The sequence below is a fragment of the Phyllostomus hastatus genome, unplaced genomic scaffold (assembly GCF_019186645.2).
Source record: "Phyllostomus hastatus isolate PE091 unplaced genomic scaffold, TTU_PhHast_1.1 phas_contig_84, whole genome shotgun sequence".
In the NCBI taxonomy this organism is placed as follows: Eukaryota; Metazoa; Chordata; class Mammalia; order Chiroptera; family Phyllostomidae; genus Phyllostomus; species Phyllostomus hastatus.
Genome location: NW_025333969.1, coordinates 3,220,049 through 3,246,812, shown reverse-complemented (window position 1 = coordinate 3,246,812; position 26,764 = coordinate 3,220,049). Strand labels below are relative to the sequence as shown.

The 26,764-nt window shown below is 36.8% G+C and overlaps 1 protein-coding gene across 1 annotated transcript in view; it reads left to right on the top strand.

The window, feature by feature from the left end:
• Positions 1 to 26,764, top strand: part of CNTNAP5 (contactin associated protein family member 5) — a 958,268-nt gene that overhangs the window by 605,898 nt on the left and 325,606 nt on the right. Inside the window, exon 12 of the mRNA XM_045850657.1 lies at positions 23,835 to 23,954. Coding sequence (XP_045706613.1) covers positions 23,835 to 23,954 — 120 coding nt within the window. The remainder of the gene's footprint in view (positions 1 to 23,834; positions 23,955 to 26,764) is intronic.

Genomic DNA, 26,764 nt, shown 5'->3' with positions numbered 1-26,764 from the left:
CTAGCAGGAGTAGGGAAGTAAGCCTACAGCCTGAAATGCAAGCTTAGTAGGAAGAAATGTGAGGTCTATGTTTGGAGGCCACAATAGCCCAACAGGAGGATTTTGCTTTATATGCATATGGTCTCCAGGGGGAGAAAGGTATCTCCAATGTCCTAGAGGCCATCTTCCTAAAGGCTGTCAGCCCTGTTGTAGTACAAGCAGTACTTGAGGGAATTGGTTCTCAGGTCCAGGGCAGGTGCATTCTTCAATGGGAGCTCTTTCACTTCCTGTTTTATAAACGGGAGCCAGGAGTTTATAGTAGTTTTTTTTTTAATATTACTTCATAAAACACACAGTGAAATATATTTCTGCTTTAAATATGCCTTAAAATGAATCTCAAAAGATTAAAATGTGAGTGATCTGGAAAAACTATTAGTTGAAGTTTCTGTACACATCTGATGAAATTTTAAGTTCCAAGGTTATATGTCACCCAGAATGATCTTGTTTTCTTTGGGTCAGAAGGTTCCAGTGACTGCCTCTTGTCCATTGATTTGTAGGCATGTGTTTAGGGAACAGATAGCATGTACCACTAGTAAACAGTCTAATTAGCCCAACACTGTAGTGGGGGTGAAGCTGCTTGCCTGGCCTTGCCTGTTCTGGGAACCTGTGTTTGAATCTAAGAGGCCAATATGATTCCCCAGTGAAGCCATCCACTTGTTAAAGCTTCCCATCAGACGCTTTCATTCAAGATGTCTGACCAACACAACAGGATGACTGAATCCAGTTTGGAATGTGAATTGAACTCAGTATAATAGGTATATTTGTAAAAAAATGAAAACAGATTCAGTGAATGATGAGATCAGGCTCTGGAACCTCCTTTGCAGGGAAGCTGTATATGCCACTTAACCAACAAAGTGAATATTTCTCCTGGGAGTTTCTTCTGTTAGGTACTGAGGTTGTCCCTTTTTCTTGATCCCTGTCTGTCCCTCACTGTCTGATCAAGAATTGCATCATCTCTCTCTGGAAACATTTGTACAGAGTTCCCACTTGGGCTGATGCAAGTGCCCCCCAAAATTCTTTATGCATCATGATTCTTTATGTATAATATATATTAGTGTGTCTGATGGAAGCCCATGAGTATTGTGCTCACTTGTGTACTGCCCTGAATGATTGTCCTCTCTCCTCTTCAGTGAAGTCTGCATTCCTCTGAAAACCATTTTATACTATGTTTTGGAATATTGAAGATATTTCCAGGATATTTCAAATATTGCTCTTTATAGCTTTTGTTCATTTCAGTTTCTGTGTTCTTCCTCTTGATTTGTCTCTATTCTAGATATAGTTAACATTTATCGAGCACCTATAATACATCAGACAGTTTACAGGTACTTTTCTAATATCCCATTTGCTGTTCAAAACAAGTCCATGAGGTAAACATTATTGTTATATTTTACAGAAGAGGGAACTGTAATGCAAAGCAATTGGTAGTTTCTCCCTCTGCCTGGCTCCAGTGATTTATCTGGTTTTCAATTTTCTAAGGTACCGTTGCACACATTGTTCTACTTAGACTAAAGTGTAAAGCAGTATGAAGGTGCTTGGTCATCAAACAAAGCCTAAGTCAAGAGTTGGAGCTCCTGCTTACTTCAAAGGGCTCAGACACATCTCTTCTGAAGACAGGCTTCCCGCCTCCCATGAAAACCTGGGAAATAACAAGCTGCTACTGCTGTGCTCAGGCTCTTGCTCTGGGCTGTGTCAGATTGCAGTTTCAAAGAGTTGGGAAGCTGCAAATTTCTGGGATCCCATTTAAGATGATTTATTTCTAAATTATTTTTAGGATAAGAAAATAAATCACTACACATTGCAATTTTAATAAAAATGACAACTATAACATATATTTCCAAATTAAAAAAATAATATTTTATCATCTCTCTGACAAAATTTTATAATATTTTTATTTCCTTATAACTCTTGATCACCTTCTTATTGTATATGATGTATATTTTTTACAGAAAAAAATCATAATTCAGTTTTCTTCTACTATGGTTGATATATATTATTTCAATTTATCAATAATTTAGAAAATAATTTTTCAGCTTCACATTTAATTTTTGGTAATATCATACAAACTTTAAAAATATCCATTATTATCTATTTTAATGTATAGCAATGTGACAATAAAATTTAAAAATTTGAAGTAAAGCTTCCATTTTCTTATCTGGTTTCCTCATAAACAAAACTTAATAAAATCTATGTTAAATATTAACATTTTTAGGTCTCCTTAGTACCAAATATATCTATCTTTAGGAATACCTTCATATGTCTTATAAACAAATATTCAAACTTGTTTTGTTTTTTCCCCCAAGTTTTTCAGTAAGGTGAAATACACATAATTTAAAATGTACTATCTTAGCCATTTGTAAATGTCAAGTTTAGTGGTATTAAATGCATTTATGAGCTACCATTACCACCATCTATTTTGAGAACTTTTTCATCTTGTAAATCTGATACTCTACATATATCAAATAATAACCCCATGCCATATAAACTTTTACAAATGTGGTTGAAATTGGGCAAATTCCTGTCAAGTTCATAAATTACATGTACGATTTAGAAGAATTCCACAGGGACAGTGTGGGGCTGTGTATAGGTCAGACTCGGCTCCTCCCCCATGCCATACATACTCTGTGCAGAATGCTGCAGGTGACATGCTCTTGAAGGATGGTCTTTTGTCAGCAGGAATATTCCTAAGTCACAATGGCAGCAAAAATGATCCATAAGAGTGGCTGCAGAACATGGGGTTATTCTTCCTCCCCCAATCCAAACTGGACGCGCATCCACAGCACACCTTCCCCTTAACTGGATCTCGCAAGTGTCTGTGGCTCTTCCAGTGCTACCTGGCATGACAAGTGTAATAATGGAGAGGGCAGGAGAAAGAGACAGCACTATTAACCCACTGAGTTAAATATTTTATTATAGCCTATTGCCATTAAATATCTTACTTTTTCAAAATTTAGTAGCTTTATAACATTGGTTTGGCTAAACTGTATTGCCCCACATTTTCTTTGTTAGCTATTTCTATTTAGGGAAATCCATAAGACAGACAATTGTAGGAGGTTTGAAATGTGAAGGGAAATAGCAGTCACACTTTAGTTCACATTCACTGTGCAGGTTTGCAGCATCACTTTGTTGACATGGGCAATGGACAGACAACAGGAAATCTCACAGTTTTCAGCTGGTCACCCTGGGTGCCAGCACATGTGCAAGGGTTTGCTTGTTTTTTCTCCCTCACCTCCCACCCACTGACCCTTCTGGAAGGGACTGCAGGCTCCAGCACCCCATGCAAAGATAACAGCCTTAAGGAGACTGCCTTGCCAGCTCCCACAGATCTCTTCAACAGACCTAGCAGATCCATGTCTGTCTCCCCATGGTCTACTCCTCTGATTGAAGCCTGCTGGTACACATAGTTGCAAAGCTACATAACCTTATAAACACGTTGCTAGGTTGCCTTATATGTTTTTTCTAGGGAGACCTAAAGATTCTGCTTCTTTAGCTTTATAATAAGTTAATCTGTAGCTATAGATTTTTGCCTGGGTTTCCCCCTTATGATCATTTTGTTTCAAGACAGTTAATATTCTGTGAACCCTGAAATGATGAAAAGGATTTGTGAGTGTAATCTGGTAGGAAAAATTATAACACTTGAATCTTAATCTGGATGGAAATGGGAATCTCATGCATGAGTTGTCATGGGTAATGGAATTAAATATCCTCTCAGTAAGAGTAGCTGGGTTTATCTATTTGTCAAATATTATTTTGTCAAAAATTACAGATACTAAAAGATACACATTTCTCACTGTAAAGTGTCCTTCCTATAGCTTAAAAATTAGGCATTCACCAATTCATACAGGAAGACATGTTCTTTATGGTGTGCAAAAGCAAAAATATTAATTTATTGTCCCAGTGTGGCCCCTGCACAGAGGATTCCAGACTCATTGGCAATGATAGTAAAATATAGACAGATAAACACTGTATAGTTATTTTAAAAGATGCCTTCAAGGTACTTTCACTGGGATTTTATTTCTCTGTCTATTTGAGACCAATTTAAGAAATCTATAACCACAATGTAACTATTTTATGAATTTTGTTTGTTTTCAGCAGTTAAAGGAGAAAACAAGGAGTTTAGGGCAGGAAACGGATGTCAGATTCTCAGATCGACCCCATTACCAGCTGGGCTGGCTTTGGGAAAGGACTCATTGTAAGAACTCATTTGCGTTACCATAAATAGAACTACTTTTTAACCAAGCTTGACACTCAGAAATCTCCCAGTAGCTCAGCTAAAGTTTAAGGAGCAAGGGGAAGGTAGGCTAGCTAAAGGCCATAATCCCCAAATCCCAGTGGTTTAGCAAAATAAAAGTTTCTTTTAGCTGACATCACACTGTAGTAGAGCTGGTCTATGTAGTTACATGGACACTAGGTCCACTTCTGCCTTATAATCTCACCTCCTTTTAGGACCTTGGGAACCTCTACTTGCTGGTAAAGGGAAAAATATGTGAGATTCATACATAAGAATCCTTTAAGAGTCACATGTGGAAGTGAGGTGCAACTACCTCATTTCTCCTGGAGCAACACTGAACTGCTCTTAGTTACCCACATGTGCTGTGCTGTCCTATCTCTGACTCTTAACATGTGCTGTCAACTCTGTTGAGGAGGCTGCAGGATTGTTTGTCAGCCTTGAACACTTCTACTCAGAATTTCAAAGCCAACTTAAATCCCATTAAACTAATGCTTTTAGTAGGCAGGGCTATTCTTTTCATCAAATACAAAATAGATTTTGTACATTTCCTCATCATACTATATTGTTTTCTCAATACCCCTAACAATCAGTATAATTATTATATAGTTGGCAATAGAGTAATTACAGAGCAGAAGTCATATATAGAATACACAACCAATGGTGTAAGGACACTTACCTGTCAAGGGGTTGCTCCCTTAGCTAGACTGCTGGGAGTAAATCTATGATGCAGCTTTATCTGAGCACTGAAATGTTCTCAGTTGTACTTGAGAGATGCATGGGTGGCGGGGTGTAGATTGACCTCTGCAGTAAGAGTAAGAAAAGTACCAGCTATGTTTTTTCCTGGAAATTTATTACAAAACTTATGAAGACCTACTAGCAATATCCATTCACATTAAAGAAAACAGAAACTTAGAATAGTAATGAAGCTAAGTTTCTAAACCCATAAGCAGCCGAGCTAGCATTTGAATGCAAATCTCCTTCGATTAAAAACTTCTCCCTTTTCCATTGTACCCATGAACTCTACTCTCAAGGGGATTACTATTTAGTTGTGAAGTCAAGGCTGACTTGCATGAAACAAGCAGCAAACCATTGAAAGCATGATGTGAATTGAATTCCCCATGTGTAACCTCAACCAGGGACAGACAAATTAGGAAAAGTGTGCTGGAATCTGGCAGTAAGGACATGATATAGCAGGATTTCTTGGACTAATATATGCCTGGAATCAAGAGGTTGGATATCCTCACTTGGAAGCCCTATTTAACAATGGTGATTTCATTACTAAAGCCAAGCTCACTTATTGACACCATCTCCATGTGCTGCTTCTATTCCCTGCCCCCCCCCATATTTTTATGCTTCCTTCATGTGTCATAGACTAAACTTATACTGAATCTATATAATTTGGAATGTATTTTAGATATAATGACAGATACAATTAAGGCTTAAATCTTATCACTGTATTAAATTAACTTGTAAACAAATATTTTATCCAGCACGAAATAATATTTCTGCATATTTCTTTTTAATTCATGCCTAGTTAATTCTTATCAAGTAAGATGCCCAGTTATATGGAGTTCTAGATAAACTGTAGAATTGTTGTCTTCACTTTCAAACATGTATATACCTGGCCCTATGCTATACTTAGGCCTTGTTCTTTTTGAGAATGTTACCTAATATCAAACTATACTATAAAACTATAGTAATTGAAACAACATGGTACTGACATAAAAACAGGCACATAGATCAATGGAACTGAATAGAGAGCCCAGAAATAAACTCACACATTCATAGTCAATTAATATTTGAAAGAAAAAGTAAACATATACAATAGACTAAAGATAGTTTAATCAATAAATGGGGTTGGGAAAATTGGACAGTTATATGCAAAAAAATAAAATAAAAATAGACACCACATACAAGAATAAGTTCAAAATGGATTAAAGACTTAAATATTAAACACAAAGCCATAAAAATAGCCAAAAGTAGAAGAAACACAGGCAGCAAAATCTCAGACATTACTTGTAGCAATATTTTATCAAATATATCTCCCTAAGCAAGGGGAACAAAAGAAATTAACAAATGGGACTACATAAAACTGAAAAATTTTTGCACAACAAAAGAAACACCAACAAAATAAAAATACAACCCATAGAATGGGAGAACATATTTACAGATCTATATAATACAAAGTTAAGTGTAAGTGTACCACAGCTTTTTTTATCCATTCATTTACTGATGGCCATTTAGGCTGTTTCCAGCCTTTGTCTACTATAAACTGTATGGCTACGAACATTGGGGTGCATAGTCTATTTTGAATGGGTGTTTCAGGATTCTTAGGGTACAATCCAAGCAGTGGAATTGTTGGGTTAAAAGGCAGTTCCATTTTTAGTATTTTTGAGGGAATTTCATACTGTTTTCCACAGTGGCAGCACCAGTCTGCATTTCTACCAACAGTGTTACTAGGGTTCCCTCCAGTCAATTAATATTCGATAAAGTGGACAGAAGCATAAAATGGAGTAAAAATAGCCTCTTCAACAAATGGTGTTGGGAAATCTAGACAGCTACACGCAAAAAAGAAAAGAAAAGAAAAGAAACTTGATCACCAACTTACACCATACAAAAAAATAAACTCAATATGGATAAAAGACTTAAATATAACTTACAAAACCATAGAAGTCTTAGAGGAGAACATAAGCAGGAAAACCCCAGATATTCCATGCAGCAATATTTTCACTGATATGTCCCCTAGAACAAGGGACATAAAAGAAGAATAAACAAATAGGACTTCATCAATAAAAAGCTTCTACATGGCTAAAGAAAACAGCATTAAAATGAAAAGAGAACCAACTGTATGGGAAACCATATTTTCTAATAAAAACTCAGAAAAGGGTTTGATCTCCAAAATATATAAAAAACTCACACAACTCCACACCAGGAAGACAAATAATCCAATTAAAAAATGGACATAGAACCTGAACAGACACTTCTACAAGGAGGACATACAGAGGGCCCAGAGACATATGAAATGATACCCAGCATCATTAACCATTAGGGAGATGCAATTTAAAACCACAATGAGATACCAATGGTTTCATCACTTGCTTTCTGTCTTCAGTCTCCCATTCTGGTTCAGCTTCCAGAGAGGTTCCTCACAAAGGCATATCTGCTAAAGACATATGTGGCTTTCATTACCATTTTTTGAACGCATGCCAAGAACCAGGTTAGCTCCTGAAAATTCAGAAATATTCAAGATCTAATTTTTAAAAATGTATTATACAAATGAAGAATATAACTTAATCAACTCATACCTCATTTTACATTTGAGAGCAGGGGAAGTATCTTATTCATTTATGTATCCCTAGTATCTAACTCTATAACTAACACATGGTTGGGATATGGTTTCTATTTGATAAATTCCCTGAAGGACCATGTGAATGTACTCAATTCTTTTTAGTTTTAATTGTTTTATTTTACATGTAAATTATAAGAACTGGAGAGCTCCTATTTATTAAATACCTATGGTAGGCAAAGCACTCTGGTCAACCATTTTGATACTTTACCTCATTTAATCCTCATAAAAAGCATACAAGGAAAATAAAAGTCCAAGGATTAAGCAACTTGCCATTTGTAAATCATCAGTGGTGTTTTGATTCAGAACTACCGGTTTTCAAGAACAATACTGTAGGTCATTTAATTAGTGAGTTCGTAATTACTCTTGATTTGAGCAGACAAGTGGTAAATATTAGCTGCCCCCAAAAGCACAATATCATGATGTAAAATAAAAATGGAGGGGAAAAATATACAGAGACTTAGCATTCAAGGCAAAAGTTAAAATTATCTTGACCATAGTATGCCAATGCTTATTAGAAACTTGAGTTTTCAGAAAATGGGACAAAATAGAAAAAAATGATATATGTTACTACTTAGTAAATATGGCTTTCAGAATAGTATTGTTTGTTTGTTTGTTTTTAGAATAAGATTTCTTAGGTTTTAACTTGCAAAAGAATCACCTGGAAATCTATTTACCTTTGAAACTTGCCGTGAGTTAACAGAGAAGACAAAGGCAGCCAGGAGACTTGGATTTCTCACATCTAAGAACAAGCACTCAGGCTTTGACAAAGCCAAGGGGGCAGGGATTGATGTCCATCACCCCTTTATTTCCACAGCCTTGAGTCTCTTCCCAGAGGCCTCCACATGATCATGCCTGTCTTAGATGATTCCCTCCATGGGAAATCTTACCCGTCTTTGGCTAACTGATCAAGCTTAGGAGGTCAGGCACAGAATGGGCAGCATTCATGCCAGGGAAATAAGTTTTGTCTCCTTAATGGCTCCTGGTCCGGAGGTCTCTCACTCAGCCTAAGTCATGGGGGCTTACAGCTTCCTGAGACCAGGCAGGGCAGTCCCCAACAAAGAAGGGTTATATTAAGCATGTGTACATATTTCTATTTTAAATACAACACATTTTAAAGGAAAATTACCATGAATTTTATAGATTAATTTACTGGGTCAAGCAGGGTAAGAATGACAGTATATAACAGGCATAGTGGAAACAAGATTCCCAACTTGTATTTAGTAACTGTTGCTTCATTTTATCTTTATTTCAATAAAACATTGGTGTATAATTTTGAGTGGTGGTGAAGACTGATGCAGGCATACTTCTTTACCTTTGAAACTTGCCAGTGGTCATCTGACTGGTCTGTTGCTCAGTGTGAACACTGTGGACCAGTGGACCAGACTCTAAAGCTCTGGTGCACTATATCCTGAAAGAATCTGAAGCACCATCTGGGATCTGTTCAATGATGATGATCTAACACCCTGCCCCTCAACTTTTTTCAGGTTTAAGGAAATATATTTTTACGTCATAAATTTTACCTACTAAAGTGTACAAGTTCATTGTTTTTGTATATTCACACAGTTATACAATCATTATTACTACCTAACTTCAATACACCATACACATTAGCAGTAATTCTCCATTCCTGATGCCCAAACACTCAACCCCTATCATTGGTCCCTGGTAGCCACTAGTATACTTTCTGTCTACATAGACTTGTTTCAAATTGGACATTTAATCTAAATGGAATAATGTTATATGTGGCTTTTTGAGACTGACTTTTCATTTAACATAATGTTTTTCAGGGTTCAGGATCCATTTATGTTATAGCATCTAACAGCACTTCATTTTCTCCATTGCCTGATAATATTTTTCCATACACAAATATCACATTTGTTTACTCATTTATCACTTGATGGGCATTTGGGTTGTTTCAGTTTTTTTGTCTATTTTGAATTATGCTCCTATGAACATTCATGCACATAATTTGATGTGAACATATGTTTTCACTTCTAAAGAGTAGATACACAGAACTGGAACCTATGGCTCTTATTCCTTTTTTAAATAAAGCTTTTATTTTGAAATAATTTATTAGAAATTGAAAACAAATATACCAGGAGGTACTATGTACCTTCTACTCAGTTTTCCCCAGTGGTAAAATCTTGCATAACAGTGTTACATCATCAAAAACAGGAAAATGACATTGGTAAAATATACAAAGCTTATTCAGAATGTTCCATTTTGACATGCACTCCTTTGTGTGTGTACATGTGTGATTGTGTGTAGGGGTGTGTGCAGGGATATGTGTGTGTGGTTCTGTGAAATTTTATTACATGTATAGATTTGTATAATCACCACCAGTTTAACCAAGAAACAATAATCCCATAACAAGAAACTGTGTCATCCTTTTATAGCCCCACATCTACCACCTCTCATCTCCATCCCTAGACTTTAGCAACTATTAATATGCTTCCATCTCCAATAACCTCTTTTTAAGTATTTAAAATGTTATAGAATCTATGTCTATTTTCAGTCTGTGCCAACTATGTGTAGACTGGGACATCAAAAGATCTGTTTCCTAATTTAATCCCCTGACATATCTTTTGAACTAATTTCAGAAATCCCATCAGTTTTAACATACTATTTTTTTCTTTTCCTCACTGAAACCAGGCCAAAGAAGAGTCTCACAAGCCTTCTACACATGAGGTTTGATAAACTTAACTTAATAAATACCTGTTAAATGCAAAATGCTTCACAAATATTTATTTAATAGGATCAATTTGATCTTATTTCTATCTCTAGGCTCTGTATGTAGATCTGTAACTAAATATGTAATCATGTGGTAAATGTTAGATTTCTGGGGACATAAAGAGCAAGGAGGGAAATAGTACTGAAACATTTTTAAAGCCTCAACAATACTATATACTTGCCATTAAAGTTTTATGTCTATTTCTATATTTTACAATAGGAATATAAATGGTGAGTCACAAAAACTAGTTTTGACCTTGGTGCTTGAAAAGGTGAGGTCTAAATAAAACTATTTTGCTCTCTGCATTACTATCATTATCTTTAATGAGAGTGAGCTTCACAAGGACATTTTAAATTGTACCTTAGGCCATAAATTAGCTGTCAGGACTAGATTCAGACTATTTTTCTTAAATATGAAAACACTGATTTAAATTCTCTGTCCAACTACATTATATATGTACTTACATTTATTAAAAGTCTATTCTAAAAAGTTTTAATATGTCCATCAGTGTCCTTTTCATCAATAAGTATAGATCTTTGTGTGTATTCATAATATTAAACCTTCCAGTGTAGCTCTAGCATTTACTGCTTTTAATGGAGACAAATCTTGCCACTGATAGAGCTTTGTTTAGTTTTCCTTCATGGTCCCATCTTCTTCCTAACAGGAAATTTGACATTCTCCTTAGTGGCCTCCAATGGCAATTTAGAACTTGCATAAGGCATATCTTGTCTTTTAAAAAAAGTAGAGATGATCATTTAAATTTTATTTTGTCCCTGTTATATATGTATAAATTATATATTAAATATGATAAATATAAATTATATATATTTTAGATATATCTAAATATATACTATCTAAATTTAATAATTATATTATATAAATATGTATATATTGTATAATATCTATTGCTTATATATTATATGAATTGTTTATATATTGTATAAATTATATATTACAAAAACATAAAAATATTTAAATATATATTTCACACACACACACTATCGAGCCACTCTTAAATTTTTGGACTAAAGCCTCACTTATCCATTATGCCTTTTTAAAATAGGCTATTGGGTTGTATTTGCTGATATTTTATGTATTATTTCAGTAATATTCATAAGTGAATCTGAAGTTTTTTTGTTTGTTTGCTTGTTTGATTTTTGGTGTGCTCTCTCTTAGGCTTGGAGATCACCTTTATATTGTAATTAGTGTTAAGGGAGAACAGCACCAGAATTTTAGGCCTCAATCCTTGAATTTAGCTGATAAAACAATCCAGAGCCAGAAAATCAAACACTCATGAAAAGTTGATTTAAAAAGTCACAGAGATAGAAGAAGTGAGCCATGGAAAAAGTGAGCCAGCTAGGCTGCATCGACCCAGGAAACAAATTACGAAGGTAAAAGTAGGGTTCTTGGCACTTAGGAGAAAGAAAGACAAATAAAATGCACCCGGTGGAAGGAGAAGGGAAAGGTGCAGGTGTGCTCCAGGGAGTTTACACCTAGGGAAAGAATGGAGTGAAGATGGGTGCTGGGATGCTCAAAAGAAAGTGAGAGTGAGCATTGGGCCCTTTGTCTTAAGGGGTTTTATCTGTTCTCCAAAGTCAGAGATTTTAAGGGAGTTCTCAGGGGAAGATCTCAATTGAGTATTTCTCAGTTTTCCAGATGTGTCCTTTTAGGATCATGGACTCTACTAATTGTTCAGCACTAGGGTAAAGGATCATTAGTCATTGCAGCTGGTCTTGATATCAGTCATGGTGTCACTTCACCTGATTTGGATGATTTTCTTGGCCTGTAGCTGAAACACAACTGAGACATAGATGCTATCTCTAGTTTGACCAAAACTATGTATCTGTGATCAGTAGACCCCACGCATATTTGATGTGCTCAGGAACCTCATTGTCCTGAAGACTTAATGCTTGAGGGAGTGGTTGTGCAAAAGCTTGTTTGGGAGTTCTACAAGGATATTCTCCAACTCCCTTGTTCCTTCTCAAAGAGTCTCAAAACCAGATGACTAATGACATGCCAGGGAAGGAAAGTTAGGGGAGGGTCTGAACCATATCACCAGCAATAAGAAAGGTCAGGGGGTCTAAACAGCTGGACCAGTGGATATGCTGTGTAAGGAAACGTCACCCTGGAGTGAGGTTCCACCCTACAACTGTCCTTTGCTAGACACCTGGGGCTTTCCATTCTGAATAATCTTGTACTTAGTCTATAGTTCCTATTCTGCTCATATCTGTCTACCTACCTAGTATGTCACTTATTTTGTATAGTAATTTGAAATATTTCTTTCTTTTGTTGTGCTTTGAAGAAGTATAAATGACATTACAACAACATACACATCAAAAGAATCCATATGATTCTAATGTCTTGTTCTAGGGGAGATCTTTAAATACTTTTTTCTTTCTTTTATAAGAATAGGTCTTTTAATGCTTTTTTTTTCTGTTTGTAGTGGTGTTAATTTTGGTAAGATTAAGGCCATGAATTACCTAAGACCTAGAGACATGTCTTTTCCTTTAGTGTTCTGAGAAAAAATAGTAGGTTTCAGTAAATGTGTATGCATTATTTGTTACGTCATGTGTTAGACAAGCAGCATAGGAAGGACAGCACGAACAAGACACAAACATAGTTTGTACTTCATAGAAGAGGTGATGGATTTAACACATGTATTTATATTTACTTCCTTCTGTGGCTTCACATAAACAATAGTAAATTATATAAGTTTTCTTAAGTGTCTAAGTTGGCAGCTGTCAAAGAAGCACCTTGAGTTTTAAATACAACCAAGCTTTCAACTTTAATGGTGGGGTGATTATAAGAGATCTAAATATGTACCAGGCTGGGAGTTAGGAAAGCTGAAGGAAGAGATGACCTATCTGGAATGGCAGTGGGTATGGCCTGGCCAACCACATTCATAACTTAAGTCTGAAGTTAAGTGACAGCATGTATAATCTGCAATAGCACTTCATGTCCTGCTCTGAAGCATAAATGCATCTTTGTGCTATGTCACTTCCACCTTCCAAATCTCATGTAAAGTACTCATCGGAATTATGAAACTTAATGAGACCAAAAGAAAATACCTAAAGACACTAACATGGTGATTTCTCAAGATGTGGCCCAGCCAGATAATACTACCATAAAATTCTTGGAGGGCAAACCACACATATTTGCTTACAGCAATCAGCATTTTAGAGAGTACTATTAACCATGAGAGGACTATATAAGATTACCTGACATTGCAGAAAAGAGTCTAACATGAAAGGCACACACAAACACACACAGCTGGAAGGAAAGGCACTTTTAAAAAGATGAAAATGTCAAATAAATTATTGTAAAATTAATATTTGTGGGAATATTAGAACTATATTGCCTCAATGAATCAAAATTGCATGTTATTAAGAATAGAATATTCAGGGCTAAGATGGCATTGGAGTAAGAAGGAGCAGATTTGGCTTCCCTCTGCTCAGGGGAGAAAATCCTGACCGATCTATGGAGTAGAGAAGCAAGCAACCAACATACTTCAGCTTTTGTGAAAATAGGGGACCAAGGATTGTGGCAGAACCAAAAAACTGGACCCTAAGAAGAGTGCTGCAACAAGGTGGGGTCCTGGGGACCAGCATGTGGTCTGGGGGCTGCAGCCCCAGGCCCAGGGTTTGCCACAGAGTCCTTGGGAGGAAGGCAGAAGCCGGACTACTGCTCCCTCCCCAGCCAAACAAGGTCTGAGCAGCACTGGAAGGAATCCAGGTGCTAGCAAACACACAAGGGCTGTGAGCACTTTTGGAGGCTGTAGACACCGAAGAGGCTGGGTCTCACAGCGAGCCCAGACCCCCACAGTCACTGGTCTGGCTGGAGCATTTGGCAGTGGGAGAAGCCAGGCCACTGTGGAGAGTGGCAGGCTTGAACAGGAGGAATTTCTCAAGAGGAAGGAGTGAATAGACACAGACACTGTTGGGAGAATTCTCCTAAAGTGATCAGTGGCTCCAGCCTCCCTGCTACTCAGCCGTGGGCATGTGGGTGCATGGGCGCACGGGCACACAGGCACTCGTGCAGGGAGAGCATCCCTGAATCCCAGTCCACAGCAGTAACCCTGGGGAAAGAGCTAATTCCTACACCCAGGGTGCAAGGCTGAGGAGTCAGTGTAAGCTCAGCTGGCTAAGGAAGAAAAGCCATACCAATCACCCTTCAGCCTGCCACAGCCAGCAAGAGCAGAAAAACCGGTTTGGCCACTTTGAAACCAAGAGACTTTTTAATTTGATTCTATTTTTTTAACAATTTTTAGTTTTTTAATTTTTATTGTTTTTATTCTCTTTTGATTTCTTTTTCCTCTCTTACATGATTTCTTATTTTATTCCCTCCTCCTTCCTGTCCTCTAATTTGATATCTTCTTCCTTCCTTTGTCTGCCTTTTCTATTTGTACTTTTTTTAAATTTTGTCTAAATACCTACAAGTGAGACAAAATCCTGGATCTGTGAAAAGACCAAAGTTTAACCCAAAGAAGGGACATCACAACAGCTGGGACAGTGACACAAATTTCACTCTGCTATTACAGAGAACCTAAAAATTATTGCACATTTGTATTATTATTATTTTTCCAGTATTCCTACATCATTTTTAAATAGTGTTTTTATATCCCTCTACTTTTTGTATAGTCTGCTTTGCTAGGCTGGATATATTGTATGACCTGACAGCTTTCCTCTGATATCTCTTTCCATACTGTATTGCTAATATACTGTCCTTTAACTCATCTGTGTCCCATTAGCACACTACTTGAGGTTCTGTACTCCCTATTCTTGTTACCTAGATCTCACAGATTCTGTCATATGATTGTTGCCATAATATTATTGTAAATAACTGCTGTTCCATGCAATTATAATTACTTCACAACACCCCCCCCCCCCAGATCTTAGCCTATTTCAACGTTTCCTGAACTCTATTACTGTAGTGGTTAACTCTATTCTCTCACACACTACACGTATTTACTATCCTCTACTCTCACCTTACCTCAGAATCTGACCTCCCACAATCTCCCTGCTTTATAGATCCAACTCACAATCCTTCCTTCCCCAACAAGAGTCTTATCTTCTTTCCATCCTTTCTAAAAATCAGCTAGCTGGGTGGGAGATCACAGTTAACACTATACATAGACAAAGGATCTCCTATCTCTTCCCTACTTGCTACTACTGTAAATATAGAATTCTCTGTTGCTGTCTTAAACCATTTTGCCTTCCCCCTCCAACTGATGACAAGAAAGAATAGGTGAAGGTGGTGAACACCAGGATACCCACTGGAAGAGGAAACCTAACAACAAAGGAACCACTAACAGAAAACAACAGAAGAAGGTGAAGGGGGGAGTAGCAACCACACAAACCTCAATCCAGGACCTATCTGGAAATACAATTAAACAATAGAGACAGTACCCAATACAAACAACTGAACAAGAATTCTTTAAACCTTATAAACACGGAAGAACCAGCTTCAACACAACCTGCCCTCACCAGCACAACAAAATACAGGAGGTGCTGGACAGAGTGATCCTCATTTAACCAGCTGGTGGGAAGGAACCACCAAAGAAAGACTCAACAACAATCAAAACCCAAAGGCAAACACAAAGCCAACTTAAATGACAGCCCAAGACCAGTGAGCTTGGGAGATCAAGGAACTCACAGTTATTCTACTAAAGAAGTTCACAACATAAACCCAGGGAGCCAGAACAGATCAATATAAGAATCTGAGGCTAACAAGAAGAGTCTGAAAAACAATGGGAAGACAAAGAAACAATCTCCAAATGAAAGGAAAGGAGGAAGCCTCAGAAAGAATGCTAAATGAAATAGAGGCAATTTAACTATCAGATATTGAGTTCAAAGCAATGATTTTCAGAAAGCTCAATGAGCTCACAATGAGCTACCAGAAACTACAGGGAAGCTACAATGAACTCACTGAAAACTACATCATCATGAAAAAGAAAATAGAAACTCTCAACAAGGGCCAAGAGGAATGGAAGAATACAATTTCTGAACTGAAGAACACAGTACAAGGAATGAAAAGCATGATCGATGAAGCAGAAGATTGGATCAGTGAGCTAGAGGACAAAGTAGAAGAAAACACCCAGAAAGAGCAAGAAAAGGAAAAGAGGCTCAGAAACAATGAAGAGGGATTAAGAGAAATGCAAGACAATATGAAACATAATAATGTGCATATAATAGGGATACCAAAAGGAGAAGAAGAACAAGGGATAGAAAACCTATTTAAAAAAGTAATGATGGAAAACTTCCCTAATTTGATGAGAGAAAAAGTCACACAAATCCAGGAAGCACAGAGAGTCCCAATCAAAAGGAACCCAAAGATGCCCACCTCAGGACACATCATAATTAAAATGGCAAAATTTCAAGACAAAGAGAGAATCTTAATGGCAGCAAGGGAGAAACAGGAAGTTACATACAAGGGAGCCCCAATAAGGCTAACAGCTGACTTCTCATGGAAACACTCTAAGCTGGAAGAGAATGGCAAGAAATATTCCAAGTAATGAAGACCAGAGGCCTGCAACCATGACTACTTTACCCAGCAAGGCTCTCAATCAAGATAGAAAGCCAAATAAGAAGCTTCTCAGACAAAAGAAGTCTAAAAGAATACACTTCCACTAAATCAGCTCTGCAAGAGATGCTAGAGGGACTGCTTTAAGGAAAGAAAGGAAAAGAGAGAGTGAGAGAGGAGCACACATACATAAAAGGCAATAAATAAGTGCCTATCAGTAATAACATTAAATGTAAATGGACTAAATGTTCCAATCAAAAGACATAGAATAGCTGATTGGATAAGAAAAAATGACCCACACATATGCTACCTACAAGAGACCCACCTCAGGATAAAAGATCTGCACAGGATGAAAGTGAAGGACTGGAAACAAATTTTCCAAGCAAATGAACAGGAAAAAAAAAAACATAGCAGCAATACTCATATCTGACAAAATAGACTTCCAAAAAAGGACCATAAAGAGAGAACCAGAAGGTCATTTCATAATACTCAAGGGAAGAATCCACCAAGAAGACATAAATATTATAAATATATATGCACTCAACATAGGAGCACCGAAATACATTAAAAAAATCTTAGAGGACTTCAAGAAAGATATGGACAGCATCACAAATATGGTGGGGGATTTTAACACCACACTATCAAAAATGGACAGATCTTCTAAACAAAATATCAACAAAGACATTGTAGCATTCAACAATACCGTAGATAAAATGGGCTTTACTGATATATACAGAACCTTCCATCCCAAAGAAGCTAAATACACATTCTTTTCAAATGTACATAAAACATTTTCAAAGATTGACCACATGATAGGACACAAAACAAGCCTCAACAATTCCAAAAAAAATTGAAATCATATCAAGCATTTTCTCAGATCACCAGGGACTTAAGCTAGAAACCAACCCCAAGGGAAAAAAAAAAAAAAACCCAAACACTCAAAATCATGGAGATTAAATCGCATGCTATTAAATAATGAATGGGCCAAGAAGGATATTAGGGAAGAAATCAAAAGGTTTCTGGAAACAAATGAAAACAAACTCACAACAACCCAAAACATATGGGACACAGCCAAGGCACTCCTGAGAGGGAAGTTCATAGCGATACAGGCCCACGTAAAAAAGTTAGAAACATTCCAAACAAACAACCTAACCCTATGTTTACAAGAACTCAAAGAACAACAACAAAGACAGTCCAGAGCAAGCAGAAGGAAGGAAATAACCAAGGTCAGAGCAAATTAAATGACATAGAGACTAAAAGCACAATTCTAAGGATCAATGAATCCAAGAGCTGGTTCTTTGAAAAGATAAACAAAATCGACAAGTCTTTAAGCAGACTCATCAAGAAAAAAAGAGAGAAAATCCACATTAACACAATCAGAAATGAAAGAGGAGAGATTACAACAGATACCACAGAAATACAAAGGATTGTAAGAAATTGCTACAAAGAACTGTATGCCGAGAAATTTGAAAACCTAGATGAAATGGACAAATTTCTAGAAAAATATAATTTTCCAAAACTCAATGAAGAAGAAGCAGAAAGCCTGAAGAAACCAATAACAGCAAAAGAAATTGAAGCAATAATAAAAAACTCCCAACACACAAAAGCCCTAGACCAGATGGTTTCACAGGGGAATTCTAGAAAGCATTTAAGGAAGAGCTAACCCCTATCCTTCACAGACTATTTCAAAAAATCCAAAAAGATGGAAGACTCCCAAACTCTTTTTATGAGGCCAACATCATACTAATTCCAAAACCAGATAAAGACATAACAAAGAATGAAAACTTCAGGCCAATTTCGCTGATGAACATTGACGCTAAAATCCTCAACAAAATACTAGCAAACTGCATCTAACAGTACATTAAAAAGATCATACACCATGACCAAGTGGGATTCATTCCAGAGACGCAAGGATGGTACAATATTTGCAAATCAGTAAATGTAATACATCACATAAACACAAGCAATGACAAAAACCACATTATCATATCAATAGATGCAGAAAAAGCATTTGATAAGGTACAGCACCCATTTATGATAAAAAAACTCAGCAAAGTGGGAATAGAGGGAGCATTCCTCAACATAATAAAGGCCATATATGAGAGACCTACAGCCAACATCATACCCAATGGCCAAAAATTAAAATCTTTTCAGCTAAGATCAGGAACAAGACAAGGCTGTCCACTTTCACCACTTCTATTCAATATAGTACTGGAAGTTTTAGCCACAGCAATCAGACAAGAAAAAGAAATGAATTATAATCGGAAAGGGGGAAGGAAAACTGTCACTGTTTACAGATGACATGATAGTGTACATAGAAAATCGTATAGACTCCACCAAAAAACTGCTTGAACTAATAAATGAATTTGGCAAAACAGCGGGATACAAAGTCAATATCCAGAAATCAAATGCATTTCTCTACACCAACAATGAAACAGCAGAAGCAGAAATCAAGAAAAAATACCCATTTGAAAAGGCAAAAAGAAAAATAAAATACCTAGGAACAAACCTAACCAAAGAGGTAAAAGACCTGTATTCAGAAAACTACATAACACTGAGGAGAGAAATCAAGGAAAACACAAACAAATGGAAACATATACCGTGTTCATGGATTGGGAGAATTAACATCATCAAAATGTCCATACTACCAAAAGCAATTTACACATTCAATGCAATACCTATTAAAGTACCAATGGCTTATTTCACAGACATAGAACAAACACTTCAAAAATTTATATGGAACCATAAACGACCCCGAATAGCTGCTGCAATTTTGAGAGAGTAAAGTAGGAGGGATCACAATACCTGACACTAAACTATACTACAAGGCCACTGTAATCAAAACAGCCTGCTACTAGCATAAAAACAGGCACATGGACCAATGGAACAGAACAGAGAGCCCAGAAATAAACCCAAGTCTCTATGGTCAATTAATATTTGACAAAGGAAGCAGCAACATAAAATGGAATAAAATAGCCTCTTCAACAAATGGTGTTGGGAGAACTGGACAGCTACATGCAAAAAAAAATGAAACTCGAGCACCAACTTACACCTTATACAAAAATAAATTCAAGGTGGATAAAAGACTTAAATATAAACCGTGACACCATTAAAGTCCTAGAAGAGAACGTAGGAAGGAAAATCTCAGATATTTCATGCAGAAACTTTTTTACTGACATGTCTCCTACAGCAAGGGACATAAAGGAAAGAATAAACAAATGGGACCTCATCAAAATTAAAAGCTTTTATACAGCTAAAGAAAACAGTATCAAAATAAAAAGAGAACCAACTATATGGGAAAACATATATGCCAATGATACCTCAGCCAAGGGTTTAATCTCCCAAATATATAAAGAACTTACACGACTCCACTCTAAGAAGACAAGCAACCCAATTACAAAATGGGCAAAGGACTTGAACAGACACTTCTCCAAGGAGGACATACAGAGTATCCAAAGACACATGAAACAGTGTTCAATATCGCTAGCTATCAGAGAGATGCAAATTAACACCACAATGAGATACCACTTCACACCAGTCACAATGGCCATCATAAACACAGGAACAAACAACAAGTGTTGGAGAGGTTGTGGAGAAAGGGGGACCCTAGTGCACTGCTGGTGGGACTGCAGACTGGTACAACCACTATGGAAAGCAGTATGGAACTTCCTCAGAAAACTAAAAATGGATCTGCCTTTTGACCCTGCAATTCCACTGCTGGGAGCATATCCTAAGAACCCTGAAACACCAATCCAAAAGAACCTATGCATCCCAATGTTCATAGCAGCACAATTTACAATATCTAGATGCTGGAAGCAACCTAGATGCTCATCAGTAAATGAATGGATCAAAAATATATGGTACATTTACACAACAAAATTCTATGCAGCAGAAAGAAAGAAGGAGCTCCTACCCTTTGCAACAGCATGGGTGGAGCTGGAAAGCATTATGCTAAGCGAAACAAGCCAGGCAGTGAAAGACAAATACCACATGATATCACCTTTAACAGGAACCTAAACAACAAAACAAAGAAACAAGCAAAATGTAACCAAAGACACTGAAATAGGGGACAGACTGACAGTGACCAGAGGGGAGAGAAGAGGGAATTTCAGGGGGGAATGGGTAGGGTTTACAGGAACAAATTTAAAAACTAAGGGGAGGGTGGTAGTGGGAGGGATGTAGGGAGGGTTGGGTGGGTGGGCTGGAATGGGAGTAAAAGGAGAAAACTCTACTTGAACAATAATTAAAATAAAATTTAAAAAAATGAAAAAGAAAAAAAGAATAGAATATTCAGAGGGAAATGTAAACATTCTACAGAATTTAAAAATGGTACAAGTGAAATAGCCAAAAATTAAAAATAACCCAAATGAACTAAGCATTAAAATCCAACATCTCTGTACAGAGAGAAGGTAGGACCTATCAGTTTTTCATAAGAGCCTTGTGATTCATGATGTTAAAATCACAAAGTTTACTAAATAAATCACTAAAATAAATCGCTAAAGAAAGTTAAACTGATTTTGTCAGTTTTTTGTCTTAAGTAGAGAAAAAACTGACAAAAAAGAAGAGACAACATTGCATAAAACAGTACAGTAACAACAGCAATAATAATAATAACGATGATGATAATAGTTCATATTTATCAAGAAATTCTTATGTGCCAAGCACTATGCTAAGTACTGTATGTGAATTATCTCTTCAAATCCTTACTACAATTGTATGAGGTAGGTCTTTTTATAATTATATCCACATGAGAAAATTAGTATTTTGGGAATTATTAGTTATCTATTCCTGCATAATGAATCACAGCAAAATGTAGCATCTGGAAATGATAGACATCACCACTTTATAGGTTAGAACCTGAGTGCTTCTGGTTAAGTTTCTCATAGGGCTGCAGTTAAGATATCAGTCAAGGTTGTCATCATTTCAGTGTTTAATGGTGGAGCTCTGCTTCAGAGCTCATTCCCGTGACATGTGTCATTGACTGCTCCCAGGGTGAGTTATTCAGGATTACCCAAGGTGGGAGCCAATGTCTTTTTATAATCAAGACTTGGCAATGATATATATATATATATCACTTTTTTCTTGTTCTGTTAGAAGCACATCCATAAGCCCAGCCCACATTCAAAGAGAGGACATGAATTCATGAGCAAGATAAGAATACCAAGAGGTGAAGATAGAATGAATTAGTTTAGTGACTGCATAGCAAGGGGGGAATTAGCTTATCCATAGGTAGTAAGTCACAGCCTTATAAGGCAAAATTAATTTGACCCCAGGGCTCAAGTTCTTAACCACTATGTAACCCACAAAATGCTGCCTGGGTGGGACAGCATCAACCCTTTCACATGGTTGCTATCCTGGATGTGCAGGAGTGGCTAGAGAGAAGCACCATACATAGAGATGACTTCCACCCAGATGTATTACCAGGTTTGAGAAAAGAGAAATAGGTTATATATTATGGTCAGTATGTAGGGTGCTTCTATAACTCTCCCACATATCTCCTACATTAGTAAATGTATACGGCTGCAAGAAAAGTCTGTGAGTACAAGGATAACCTTGAATTCACTCTAATTTATAAAAACTTAAGCAGTCTTGATATTTATTTATTTTTATTTTTTAAAGATTTTTATTTACTTATTTGTTTTTAGAGAGGGAAGGGAGGGAGATAGAGAGAGAGAGAGAAACATCAATGTGCGGTTGCTGGGGGTTATGGCCTGCAACCCAGGCATGTACCCTTGCTGGGAATCGAACCTGCGACACTTTGGTTCACAGCCTGTGCTCAATCCACTGAGCTATGCCAGCCAGGGCAGCAGTCCTGATATTTATAATTTATTGGTGATGAATTATTTAATACAACCCTCGTACTTGATCATGACAAACTGTAGCTTCCTTCTCCTGGAATGGTTTGTCAGAGGGACATGTTGGCGAAGGTGAGGAGCTGGTGCTCTACTGTAAAGCTTTTGGGAGGCACTGAAGTGTTTTAAGCATGGGAAGATGACATAATTGGACTTGTATGTGTTTCTCTGAGTCATACCATTTTGTCTAAAGCTTCAGGCAATACCCTGAATTCTCATGTGTGAGACAGCAGATGCTTCCTTTACACCTCACTGGATTCATTTGTGTTGGTATAATGAGATTTCTTTACTTTTTATGTCTGCAGATTGGTCAAGGTACCCTATCTCAGGGTACCTGTGTCTGCCTTTCTCTGAACACATAAAGACCTTTGTGATTACAACCAAGCTGCAAGCTCATCAGGCCCAGGCTGATTACCTCCTTTATGTCCTGTCGTCTGGTGGCAACAACATTGTTGACATATTTTAAGAATTCAGAAAATAGCCCTGGCTGGCGTAGCTGAGTGGATTGAGCACGGGCTGCGAACCGAAGTGTCACAGGTTCGATTCCCAGCTAGGGCACATGCCTGGGTTGCAGGCCATGATGCCCAGTAACCGCACATTGATGTTTCTCTCTCTCTCTCTCTTTCTCCCTCCCTTCCCTCTCTAAAAATGGATAAATAAAATCTTAAAAAAAAGAATTCAGAAAATACTTAAGTCAAATAAACTTGATTGAGTACCTACTATAGGTACTCAGGTTAGTTATTGGTTAGTTATTGTGTTGAGCTCTAGGTATATATAAATCCAAAATTGCCATTTTACTTTATTAGTAAAAAGTCATGACCATATATGTTTAGTTTCAGAACAGAGAAGGGACTTAGCAGAGGTAAGGGGAGATCTTCTGAAGGATGTGACCTCTGAGCTGGTTAGAAGAATGACTGTTATGGTGAATGGAGAATGTGAGCCTATTAAGTATTGGGATGCTGGCTTGTTAATACTTGATTGAGGGTAAAGCCAAGGTTATAGGAGAAGAGAAAGAAGTTAACATTGACAATCAATATAAACAGAAGTCACTGATTCATCTAAGGAATATATAGAACCATGCAAAATTTCCTTCCTGCTGCCTTTGTGTCTTCTCAGCTCTCTATGAACGATCCTGCGAGGTGTATAGGCACCAAGGGAGCACAGCTGGTTTCTTCTACATTGACCCGGATGGCAGTGGGCCTCTAGGACCTCTCCAAGTGTACTGCAACGTCACAGGTGAGGATGAAGAATTCTTACTTGCACTCTGTCTAGTTGTGTGATGGTCCACAGCAAAGGGACAGTCTTGCAAGTAAAAGGCCAAGTTCTGGGGGGAAATGATATTTTAATAAATAATTGAATTAGCAACTAGGTTATTTTCATGAGTGAAAAAAACTTGTTAACAGTCTTGATGTTCTACCACAACAAATAATTAATTATCAAGCATTTTCTGTAGAACTTGTCAAGGACATTTTTCTCTTTCAAATGTCAAAAACAAAGCAAATGAAAATCACCAGACAAAAATCAAAACTCAAAATCAATAGGAAACCTTGACTCAGGAAGTGAAAAAGCTTAATTTATGTTTGACCCTGAGGACTGTGAATCCCACATTCTCTTGGAACTTCAGTTGTTCATCAGTGAAATGGGAATAGTAGTTTGTACCTCTTAGAGTTACAAGGATTAGACACATTCATGTATCCTGGAGCAACTAGACTAATTATCCAATAGATACCTAATAATAAAAAAGTGAGCTATATTTTTTTTGGCAATTTTGTTTATCTTGCCACTTACTTCATTCTAAAGTGCAGAAGATCCTAGTCAAAGTCAATTATTACGTGGGTTTAGAGATAAGATATGATCATTAAATTATTTATTTTGAAAAAAATAAGTCCACAAACCAAAATGTGACATAATAGTTTAATAAAATACAGCTTTGTATTTTCTCTACTGTGAGTGTCATTAATTGGCACATCCACAATTTTTGATTCAAGAACTAACTTTGGGAGAAGATAGCAGAATTATGTAGTGAAGCAGAAAAGTAGGGGTCTATCAAAGTTCATTGAGTCCTCTGGCCCCAGGCTTTTTTTCAACAAGGGAACCCCCTTTATGGAGTTCTTTCAGTAACCAGACACTGTCCTGGGAACTGAGCATATGCAGAGTAATAAGACACAGACACTGTTGTTCATGAAGCAGTAAAATTGGAGAAAATAGCATGCAATATCACAGGTAGCCATGCAAACAAACTTTTGCAAAAATGATGACTAAGGATGCTTAGCAATTTGCCCATCTGAATACAAAAGGCCACATTTTTTTTTGCAGAAAATGTTAGTTATATGGAATTGAATGCTATTTTATTGCATTTCCATAATCCTTCACTTGCAAAATACATATATGCTAGCTATTCTCAACAGTTTTATAACATAAATTAGAAACTATGTTGCTGTTTTATTTTAATGGTTATGGTAACATACAGAGTTCAAAAATCTAGTCAAGTACAACGTGGAGTTGTCAGTGGATCTTGGTTATTTCAAAATGTAATTAGTATAGAGATCTCTACATGTTCTTGCTAAAAATATAGACATCCCAACCCCCAAAATTCTAATTCAGCAAATGAACTTTTACTGAGCTCTCCAAGTGATTCTGATGAAAATTGTCCCTGGTTCACACTTTACCAAAAACCAAGGCAGTGATTTGGCTTCAGAATAAGGCAAAGGAGATACCAGTGCCTGCTGATGAATGATCAGTGCCTACCAACTTCGAGAACCAAACTGAGAGTTGAGAAATATCATTCTTTTTGACTCCTGAAAGCAAATCTAAGGTAGATATTTTCCTCTCTACCTTACATAGAAGGAAAAAGAGTATGAGAATTTTATGACTTGTTTGAGGTAATAAATACTGGAACTAATAGTAAAGAGTTGGGAAACAAACAGAAGCTTCTGTATTAATAATAATCTATATCACTGAACATTAATTAGGTACTTTGTATTGCTTATGTTTTGCTTTAAACAGTGCTTTTACATTTGTTATAAAATAAATAAATATTAATTATTAAAAATTAAGGAAAAAGTATAAATAAAATGTTAAAGTCACCTATAAATCACAGTTCAGAGATCTCCAATGTTATTTTATTATTAGAATTTTCTTGTAATTTTTTTCTGTGAATGCATATGTGTTTTTTCTATGAATGTGTGTTTTTAGATATATATTTTAAAATTATAAATTTAATAGATTAGCATAGACTTGTCCTTATCTTGCTGGTGGAAATCATGTTGTTTCACAGGACTGCAAGGAAAACATTTTGAGAGAACCACACATGGAAGGTTGTGGTGTGACAGGATTTATTTGCGTGGAAACAGAAAACTGTGTTTGGGTTCCCAATGCCCCATTGTTGTCTGTCCTGCTCTGAAAAAAAGTCCTGTTTTGTTTTCATCAGGGTCAGAAATAGGGACAATGTCCAGAGATCCTATGCCATATTAAAACTTAGTATTTTGGGGGCTGTGTAGTCTGCTGCAAGCTTCAGGTGGCTACTAGATCCACATGGCTTCTGTGAAATGAATAAGCATACTGGGTGAGCATGTGTTACCAGGGAAGAGAAGGAGAGAGAAAGAGCTCTTTGTTAGCTTGGACTACTATTTTTTGGACCAAAAGACACACCTAGGTTTTAGAGGAGGAAAATAAGAAAAAACAGTTTTGAAGCAAAAAATGAAGTAAAATATTTAATAGCATATTATGTTATATAAATATAACATAAAATATTTAATAACATAATATTTCACCAATGCAAATGTAAAGCTACATTCAGACTATAAGACACATCCCCCTTTCCTCCCAAATTTGGGGGAGGAAGTGCATCTTATAGTCCAAAAAATACAGTATATTATCTCAGGCTTGGGAAGGATCAGGCACTTCTTCAGGCTAACCAAGCTTTTGCAGGTTTCTGATGGGTCTACCTCCTTAAGCAATCCATTTCCTAGATCTTCCAGGTGCTATGTCTTTTATCCAATCCAATCCTTTTCCCAGGCTGGACTGCTAGGCCTCTGTAATTGCCA